The sequence below is a fragment of the Anser brachyrhynchus genome (assembly GCF_964034855.1).
Source record: "Anser brachyrhynchus genome assembly, chromosome: Z".
NCBI classification, from domain to species: Eukaryota; Metazoa; Chordata; class Aves; order Anseriformes; family Anatidae; genus Anser; species Anser brachyrhynchus.
The window spans coordinates 28,126,520-28,137,564 of record NC_137697.1 but is presented as its reverse complement, the minus strand read 5'-3'; the positions used below and the strand labels follow the sequence as shown (position 1 = coordinate 28,137,564).

At 33.3% G+C, this 11,045-nt stretch overlaps 1 protein-coding gene across 1 annotated transcript in view; it reads right to left on the bottom strand.

Moving 5' to 3' along the window:
- Positions 1 to 4,746: 4,746 nt before the first annotated feature.
- Positions 4,747 to 11,045, bottom strand: part of LOC308186196 (uncharacterized protein) — a 6,620-nt gene continuing 321 nt past the window's right edge. The window contains exons 2-3 of the mRNA XM_080575234.1: positions 6,204 to 6,602; positions 4,747 to 5,150 (exon numbers count right to left, since the gene is read on the bottom strand). Of these exons, the coding sequence (XP_080431360.1) occupies positions 5,097 to 5,150; positions 6,204 to 6,602 (453 nt within the window). The 3' untranslated portion in view covers positions 4,747 to 5,096. The remainder of the gene's footprint in view (positions 5,151 to 6,203; positions 6,603 to 11,045) is intronic.

Genomic DNA, 11,045 nt, shown 5'->3' with positions numbered 1-11,045 from the left:
CCTTAATCTGAGACTGAGGACGGTGAGGCCTCACAATAAGAAAATATGTTTACCATTTTCCGTGTCTCTGATTGCTGTTCTAACCCATGATAGCATTTAAGAGTCTAGTTTTGCAAGCTACTCGTTATCTTAGACTCATCTGATGTCACTAGCCAACTGGAGAAGATTTTTGGTGCCCCTATATTATGGATAGAAGAGCAATAACTAAGTCTCTGTTTCTGCTTTCAACTATTATCTGTGAGAAACAGTTATAGTTAGGTATTCAAGCAAAATACTTTTCTTCATCTTTGTGAAGTCTTCAGAATAAATAACATTACTTCATGATTTCTTTCATGGCCATTGTACTGTTAAGAAGAACTTTGGGTGACTGTACCATATTCTGCTGGTGGAAGTCTGGTTGAATCATGTCTAAGCTGCTCTCTGGTATTATAAAATTAGAAACAGTTATAAGAAAAAATCTACTTACTTTTTTACATTTCCTTAATAGTCAATATTATTTTTTCATTTGTTCTTGTCCTTTGATATATTTTCAAACTCTTCCAAATGCAGGAGACTAGAATACTGATTAATAAAAAGAAATATAGAGAAAATGATGTGTATCCAAGTAGAAATGATTGTTTCAATTCTTTATTCTTTATGCAAATTAAAAATGTCTTTAGTGTAACATAACTTTCCTTTTCCCTTACCTAACTTTCAATATTTAAAGAGCTAAAGCTAATCTAAGCAATATCATAACCTACATACTTGTAAGTGGCCAAATGTACAAAAGTAAGAACTTGAACAAAATTGGATCTGCAGCTTTTAACCCCATGTTTTGCTATTTTTAAGCACTGTTTTTGCAGCTCATTTTGTAGATGAGACAGTTTTCAAACTTTCACATTTAAATTTGCAGTATGTAGTTTATGTATGCCACCATTTTTTTTGCCAGTTTCTTACTCTGTCAGGAAGCCTGTCAATGCCACCCTCTTCATCTACACACCTTTCTTCCTTTCAGAACAAACTCCTGGAATAAATTGGAACTTCCAAACAAGAAACTTGCTGAAGTGTCTCTGACATTGTCCTTCCAGAGCAAATAGTTTAGCCATAATGCAATATGCAAGGGAATAACAGTGATTTTGAGACTCAAATCTAGACCTCCTTGTAGGCATTATTTCATTCTGGGTCAGAATCCTCCAAGTTGCAGTGTAAATTTAGTCCTGATAAATCTCTTTTGGAGCTTAGGATTCAAGTCTCCCTCAGGCAGCACTGCACCGAGTCAGCTTCCTTCTTTTATTTGTTTGTTTGTTTGTTTGTTTGTTTGTTTTCATGTTGGAATTTGAAAGACTGGGTGGGAAGTAGGGTAGGAGGAAGCTTTTGCCATTTTTATCAACAAGATGTGGCTTGGAGTTGACAAGGAAGTAGTTTGTTAGATTCTTTTCCAGGACTGCCTTCCTGGAAAGAAGAGTCAAGATAAAAAATGTAAAAATGAAAACAATAGGGACACTGAATCTCAGGGAGAGATTGAAGATAGCTTATTCTTTTTGCTTCCATACATGTTTAAAACTTTATTCCTAAAGATAAGAATGACAGAATATCTGTGTTGATCTGCAGTCAGGCTAAGTTCTTAAGAAATACAGAATGCATTTTTTTGTCTTTTGATTTATGAGTTGCTAGAACTCCATTGTTTTAAGAATGGCATGCCTACTACCAGATGATGTTATGGCATCTAACAATATCAGGGATCTCACCACCTGAAAGAAAAAGAGAAATAAAACTTTGTTCTAAGTGGCATAAATTTGATATGGTCTTTTCTACTTGTCTATGGTTTCTTTATTATTGTTGTTATCGTTGTTGCTATTATTATTATGCTTTCAAGGAAAATTTTCACTTTTGCTGTTTTACTTCTGGCTCAACTAAGAGGGAGAATGATCTGTAGGTATCAGGTACTGACAAATAGCATTGAGACACACTGGGACAAAGCAAAGTCTGCAGAAAGGAAGCAAACAGTGCTTAAGCAGTCATGAAAGTACCATGTAACTTCGCAATGGAAGGATTTCCAATTTTTTACTCACGAAGTTGGTTTGCTGTAGAATTATGTATGCTATGAAGTTTTCATTTCCTCTATAACTTCAGGCCATCTTTCAATGAAAACTGGTATGTCTTTATCGGTAGTCCTTGTTTTCAGTGGTAACTTTGATGATCTTTTATTCAATAAACAAGTTTTCTAGCTAAACCACACACAACCAGATATTGCTTTGATGCCTGTTTCTAAATGAGCTGTTGAATAGTGATGGTAGTATGGGACTGAGAAACGTCTCAGACTGTAACAATATGCAAATATACTTTGCATTGTACAAGAATTATTAAGTAATATTTTAAACATATGCTGTAGAGTAAATTTGTATTATTCCATCTGGCTGCAGCAAGTTTAAAAGTTTATGAACACATATTAATAACATTTTATTCAAGTTAATTGTCACATCACATCTTTTTCTTCCTGTTCATCCTGTTTATCACTTGTCACATGACTTCCTTGATCATGCTAACTTTTAGTCAAGGAGGGAGTTGAACTAGATCTTAAAGATTTTTCAGTATATTTTAAGAACATCTTCATGAGATTTTTATCTCCTGGTCTTGGTGTATTACGAATAAACATTTTAATTACAAAACTGAGCAGAGTATTACTAAGATATTACTGAAAGAATAATATCTTAGTTTACTCTGTTTCTTACTAAAATAATCAAAATCACATCCATCAAAATTGTGAGGCATCACATTTTATCTGTTAGCACCATGCAGTAGGAGTCAGCAGACTTTCATTTTGTCAATGATTCTGACCCTATTCTTTTTATAACCTCTTGTGAATTACTTAGTACTTGTTGTAGTATGTCTGTTTCCACATGCTTTTTCTTTCCTCTTTTTTTTTTTTTTTCAGTCCTAAGTGCTCTGCCTAGAATAAAATTATTGTGAGTTTTTCTATTATAAATGCAATAACATATACAAGCAAAGCAGAGTCAATTTTCAGTGCAATTACAGTGAGATGGAGGCATAACTTATATTATTTATTGAGTCTGTGCATCACATGGATCATGAGTCAACCAATGTTGACAAAAATGCTTGACAAATAAATCCATTATGGAAATGGTTTTTAAAATGCTTTCATTTACAAAACAGTTAACATAAGAAGGATACTACAGTATGTAAAGGAGAATGAGCTGTTAACTTTCTTTTTCAGCACAAGAATGTTAATAGGAAGCTTGGATGTCTAGCATAAAGAACTTTATTATACACAGACAGAGCTTTGAATATATTATCTAGAGTATAGTTTCTTGATGGCATATTTATGTTGCATTCTGTAAAGTTTATTTTAAATCTTTTTCTTATTTAATAGTAGCAGTATAGAAAGCAAGGATTATAGATAATAATACCTGACTATACATTTTATGATAGCATAACAAAAACAAAAAAAAAAGGTGTGCTTGCAGAAGTATAGCATGTTCCATAATATACTTCTCCTCATTGATGGGAGGTCATACTACCATTTGGATCAATACTCCGCTATTGATTAGTGTGAAATGTCTATACAGCTCTTGTAACAAAAGTAGGAAGTACAGTATATAAAAAGCACATCAATATGCTTTCTCAGAAACTGAAGCCATTTTTTTTTAATTATTTTTCAATATGTTTATTTCATCCACCCTTTTTAAATGGAACATTTGACTTTGATTTTTTTTTTCTCTTTCTTCTCCTTCTCCCAGTAATATCAAAAATAAAGGAAATAGAACTTGAATGACAAATGCATTTATAATTACTCAGGGGAGGAAAATGTGCATGTGAATGTGGTATAAAAAAGGGTTAGAGATTAAGAGGTTTACTGCTATCTGGGCTTAAATATTTCCTCAAAAAAAAAATGGATTATGTTTCAATAAAATTTTCCTTGGACTGAATGATTTTTTATTATTTGTGAATATTTCAAAATGATTTCAAAATATCTCTAGTGATTATAGGATACTTTTATTATTTTTTTTTCAAATTCTGATTTTTCATAGTTACATGTTGTACAGTAGTCATTTATTTGATAATTTTTATTTTAACAGTTAAATAATGTTCAATTATATATCAACTTCTGAGTGGTTTCTTTATGATGTAAAATCTGGTCTAGATTCCCATAAAAATAAATACATAAATGTAATATAAAATAAAATAAAATAAATAGAATAAAATAATAAAATAAAATAAAATAAAATAAAATAAAATAAAATAAAATAAAATAAAATAAAATAAAATAAAATAAAATAAAATAAAATAAAATAAAATAAAATAAAATAAAATAAAATAAAATAAAATAAAATAAAGTATAGACATTAAGGAGACTCTACAGCCCCGAATTTCTGCTTGGTATATTTATAATTTTTTAGGAAGGAAGAAAATCCTGAAAAGATATGTGTTATGTGGCTTTCATTCAAGAAATAAGGCTGATAGTCTCATGGAACACGTGGACTAGTCTGCTGATGACACATCTGTCTCTGTACCAAGCAGTATTTGGAGCTTCCAGTTGATTTAGACCTTCCAGCCTGAATAACAATATACCTACGTACTTTTCTGTGGGTAAGCAACTTGCAGTAGGATTCCAGAGTGCAAATACCCCTATACTCCATAACTTTGTATTCATAGACAGATGCCTTAAGTATATTCTCATCATGGTTTTCTTATTTGGAGCTAGTTTCACTAACAATGGTGCACTAAACATATTCCAGACAGCTAGGTTTTCTTTCATGTGAACAATATCGTGCATAAACTGTAAATTTCTTTAACTTCAGTAACGACAGAGAACACTTGGTCAAAATTCACTAATGGTTATTATTTGTAATTCGAACATAATTTTCATAGTGACCATTAAAACAGTCAAGTTTAAAATTTTGTGTGATAGGATGAAAATTGCCATCAAAACTTCAGCCCTGGATTTGGGGAAGTCATACTACAGCCTGCTCAGGGAACTAGTTAGTGAGGTCCCCAGTTAAACTGCTTTTAAAGTTTTTGGAGTCCATCAATGCTGGTCAGTTTTCAATTACCACTTCCTAAGAGCACAGATACAGGCAAATCCAAAATGTCAGAAGTCAAGCAGGAGGACCAGAAGGCTGGCTTGCCTGAGCAGGGATCTTCTTCAACAGCTTAGGCAGAAAAAAAAAAAATAATAATAATAATAATAATAACTTCAGTAAAAACAGAACAGTTTGGCAAAATTCACTAATGGTTATTATTAATGGTTATTATTTGTAATTCAAGCATAATTAATTTACATTTGCATGCATGAATTTTCATTGACACAAATATTTTTCTTTGAAATTAATAAGGTACAGTTGCTACAAGAGGCTAACATTTAAAATCTAACTAGAGGCTGATGAAAAATATAGAAGGTTTTATATTATGATTACAACTATTCACATGGAAATATCATAGAATTATAGAATATCCTGAGCTGGAAGGGACCCATGAGGAACACCAGGTCCAGCTCCTGGCTCCACACAGGACCTCACAATAATCAGACCATATAACAGACAGCATTGTGGAAATATTTCTTGAACTCTGACAGGCTTGCTGCCATGATCACTTCCCTGGGGAGCCTGTTCCAATGCCTGACTACCTGAACATTCTGTCAATGAAATACTGTTTTCTAATAACCAGCCTGAACCTCCGCTGTCACAGTTCCATAACATTCCCTCGGGTTCTGTAGATGTCACCAGAGAGAATAGACCAGCACCTGCCCCTCCGCTCTACTGGTGAGGAAGCCACAGGCCCCCATGAGGTCTCCCCTCAATCTACTCTTCTATAAAGTGAACAATCCAAGTGACTTCAGCCACTTCTCATATGCCTTGCACTTTAGACCCTTCATAGCCTTCCTTTGGACACTCTCTAATAGTTTTATGTCTTTATATATGAATATAAAATACACAGAATTATAGAATCATGGAATCATTAAGGTTGGAACAGACCTCCAAGATCATCCAGTCCAACCGTCCCCCTACCCACCAATATCACCCACTAAACCATGTCCCTAAGCATCACATCCAACCTTTCGTTAAACACCCCCAGAGCCAGTGACTCCATCACCTCCCTGGGCAACCCATTCCAATGCCTGACTACTCCTTCTGAGAAGATACTTCCAACCTAAACCTCCCTTGGCACAACTTGAGGCCATTCCCTCTAGTCCTATCACTAGTTACCTGTGAGAAGAGGCTGACCCCCAGCTCCCAACAACTTCCTTTCAGATAGCTGTAAAGAGCAATAATGTCTCCCCGGAGCCTCCTCTTCTGCAGACTAAACAACCGCAGTTCCCTCAGCCACTGCTCATACGACTTGTGTTCCAGACTCTTCACCAGCTTCATAGCCCTTCTCTGGACGTGCTCCAGGGCCTCAATGTCTTCCTTAAAGTGTGGGGCCCAAAACTGAACACCGTACTCAAGGTGTGGCCTCACCAGAGCAGAGTACAGGAAGATGATCACCTCCCTGGCCCTGCAGGTTGCATTATTCCTGATACAAGCCATGATGCCATTGGAGTTCTTGGCCACCTGTGCACACTGCCAGCTCATGTTCAGGCAAGCGTTGACCAACATCCGCAAATCCTGAAAAGAACAAAAAGAAAATGATAATTTTTCTAGAAAATTTCTATTGTGTTTATTTATTTATGGCTTTTTTTTTTTCCCCTTTAAACACAAAACCTCCCTCTCTTGGGGGAGAATAATCTAAGTAAATGTGTTCCTGAGGAAAGTTTGTGCTACTAATATATTGCAGATAATTTACATTAATTGATTGCTTGGAGGTGCAGGGCAAAACATTTCATTTGAAATATGATGCATGGTCCTAAAAGATAGGACTGTCAGATCAGTAATTCCCTAGTTAAGGTAATTATCTTTCACTGCTAATTGTCTTTAAGTTTCTCATTCACCCAAACAAAAGGCAAACTGTCAGTCTGAATATGTTGCCTAACTCACTACAGCGCCTTATTGCTGTTTACAAGCTTCTATGAAGTGATACCTGTTGTAGAGCAGATATATATTTGCATGAACTGATAAAATATTTTAAACCAAAAATTTGATATTATATCAGCATATGTTGCACTTGAGGCCATATGTGTGTAGGACTTTACTAGAGAATGTACAGATATAAATTCTAGAGCTTTCAAGGCACTGTCAAGATAAACTAAATTACAGGCTGAAAGAATATTCCACTCCAAAGAAAAGAAAAAAAAAAAAAGTAGCACATGTTCAGGTCACTGGGTGCATGTCCTGGTTTTGTGTGGTTGTTGTTTACATCCAGTTGGCAGCTGAGTCCCACACAGCCATTGGTCACTTGGTCATTTCCCCCACAATGAGGAAGAGAATCAGAAGGGTAAAAGTGAGAAAAGTTATGAGGTAAAGACAGTTTAATAAGTAAAGTTGTGCATGCAAGCAAAGCAAAACAACAATTTCTTTCACTACCTCCCATCAGTGGGAAGATATTCAGCCACTTCTAGGAATGCAAAGCTTTCACTCACAACAATTACCATGGAAGATAGAAGTCATCACCATGAACATCCACCCCCCACCCCCTTCCTCCTTCTTTACCCCAGATTTTATTGGTGATCATAACATCATACAGTATGAAATATCCCTTTGATCACTTTGGGTCAGCTGTCATGTTTGTGTCCCCTCTGGTGCAGCCCCAGCTGCCTCACTGTCAGGGCAGCAGGAGAAGCAGAAAGCAGAAAGGTCCTTGACTCCATGTAAGCACTGCTCAGCAAGAACTAAAACATTGGTCTGCTATTAATACTATTTTAATTACAGATACAAAATACAGCATGAAGAATATTAATTCCATCCCAGCCAAAACCAGTACAGTGACTAATCAATGCAAAGCTCTTAACATGCACATCCAAGAAACAAGGAGAAAAGACGAGAACATTGCACGGTGATGCACGTTTCAGCACCACAGAAAGACAGCAGAGACATTAAAGACAGATCCAGAGGCATTGGTGTTGCTCACATTTCTGTAGTTCTTCGTACATTAAGCATTATGTTATAGAGATGTGCAGACAGGTTTTCTGCTGAAACTAGTGACACAGTCATCTTGTGATTCACAGTGGGAATACACAATAGATGATTATGTTCTATAAAAGCTATTAGTTTGCTAATTGTTTCTAGATGAGATTCCTTGCAAATTTTGTTTATACGTGATAGACATATATGACACTGATTTCCTATTGAAAGTTAATTAATATTTGTTTCAGTGGGAGTAAAAGTTTCCTTTACACACTGAAAAGTTATATCAGAGGATCTCACTGTGCTACTGAAATTTATGTATAATGGACAGTATTTTACATTTGGGAGAATGTACAGGTGGAAAAAACAGACTCATGCTGATGCTGATTCAGGTTATCTGTGTGTCTGCATTTAAGGGTGTGAAATACCATGCCTGTTTTGCTTGTTTCTTTGTTTTATTTTCACAGAAATAAACAGCTTGAAAGCAGTAAGGAAGGTCCACGTAATAGTGTAGTTGGTTGCTGATATAAACTCAGGTTTTCAAAAACTTGTCTTCAGTACAGACTGCTGAAACTGCAATAACATATCTGTGCATATGTTAACATATTTATTTATACAAGTTTTTTTGTTGTTGCTGTTTTTTTTTTTTTCTTAATACTCAGCGAGTAGTAGAGATGTTTCAAAAGGTGCAGTGGTGCAGTGCTAGCTCTTAAGTATCTAGATAATGTAGAAATAATTGATACAATCTACTTGACAAAATAATAAACAAACAAAAGCAAAACAAATACTTTCAGTGAAGCAAAAATAGAATATTTGCTCATATTCAGAAAGAACGTGCTTAAGCTGTAAAGAAGAAAAAAAAATAGCATTCATTCGACTGAATTGGTTTTAATTTCAAACAAATAATCTCTTCCACACAATGCTTTCTTATCATCTAATTTTCTAAGCAATTGGTCCTGCTGAAACACAGCCTAAGTTTCATATAAATAGAAAAATAATTGAATTTAAGTGTCTTTATTTATTTATTTGTTTATTTATTTTCTCCAGCAACGGCAATGGTATGCCAGCTGTAAGAGTCTGGATTGTATACATTCAAAAACATAATTTTAAATTACATTTTTAATATCAATTACATCTTTCTCACTTTTACTAGAAAAGAATTATGTTGGTTAACTGAGGCAAGGATCAAACTACTTTTGATGAACCTTTTTTTTCTCTCTCTAAGGATGTTTTTGCTCTTCAGGTCCACCAAAGACAAAGTTTATGCAAAGTTTTAGAGTAAAATAACTTTTTCTGCTTTCTGAAAAGCAATAAATCTGTTTTATAATCTCTGTGATAAACATTACAAACTATGACTGCCAGGGATGGTGACTTTAAATTTTTCCGCATCTTTGTAGCACTGGAATATTATGTCTGTGTTTTGGTCATAGTCAAATCAGATGTACAGACAGGAATGCATGTATAAATATAACATTTAATACTTTGTCTAGAGCTTACATATATAAATTCAATACACTGTCTACAGATCTATGCACATATACACACACAGGAGGACAGCTCTTTCAGTACGCTCAGCATCAAATGCATTTTGCTAAACAGATCACCTTTCAACACAAAGGGCTCTTTCCATTCTAAATTATGGATGAACAGATACTGTAACTGAAAATGGGTAGACACCATTTTCTTGCTTAATAGTTTGCTTGTCGTGGATTCAGTTAAAGTTACTCCTCAAAGTAAACTAAAAATCTCTGAAGAGAAAACAAGGTTCTCTAAGTATTCTTTTGAAAATAGACTCTGTTATCAAAGGGATATATTTTGCTCCTTTTACCTCCATGTGTTCCCTTAAAAGAAATAAACAATGTTCAAAATATCTGGTGCTACACATATTTAAAAATATTTAAAAATAAAATAAAGAAAAATAAAATAAAATAAAATAAAATAAAATAAAATAAAATAAAATAAAATAAAATAAAATAAAATAAAATAAAATAAAATAAATAAAATAAAATAAAATATAAAATAAAATAAAATAAAATAAAATAAAATAAAATAAAATAAAATAAAATAAAATAAAATAAAATAAAATAAAATAAAATAAAATAAAATAAAATAAAAATCTAATCTGCAGGTACAAGTATTAATTTTATTGTACAGAATATTCTTTCTCAAGCTAATTTGAAACACCATTTAAGAAAGTAAAAACAAGCAAGTATTTGTTCTCTATTATCTTACCTGTAAATTAAAGACAGTAGTCTACAAAGCCTATATTAACATTTGAGGGAACTAGCATATTTTTTCACAAATGTATTAATAATTAATTTAAAGGATATTTCAGAATATTAATTTTACCAATTTGGTGGTTCAGACTACCCAATAGGAGCATTGTTCTCTCTATCTTTTTCTCTTTACCCTTTTTTTTTTTTTTTTTAACCAATTTTATTATAAATCTTCAGGTAATTATACTATTATTTAGTTGTATGAACACTAAAATTTTACTGAAGTTAAATATAACCATGAAGAAAACCTGTACATTGGGAGAAACATTGGGGAAGACAGTCTATAATTACATTGGCTAAGTCTAAGACACTAGTCACAAAATCTATAAGAATTGCTTCATTTTAGAATGTTTGTTTTTTGTTTGTTTGTTTTTAGTACATCTTTCCAGAAAACTCTAGTTTAGCACTAACGCATATTTCTAAAAAAATGTCTATGAAGTCTATGAAGTGAGATTTAGGTTCTGTATTTCATAGTTTTATTTTGATGAAGTTAATAATCAGATTACTTGGTCTCATTGCTGTGACTCTCACCATCCTATAAGAACATAACATGGTACAAAGCTTTTTTAACTTAAAATTAAGTAGCCGCAGAATTAGCAGTTATATGACTGGGTAACAGGTTCTACTAATGCAGAAATATTTTCCTTCTTTGTTGCTAGTTATTTCTACCAAGTACAAAGGAAAGAAGAAAACATTTTCAAATTAGAAAATAGTTTTCACATTACTCTTGAAGATAATTAGTTCATTATCGTTAGTTACAATGCATTTTAAC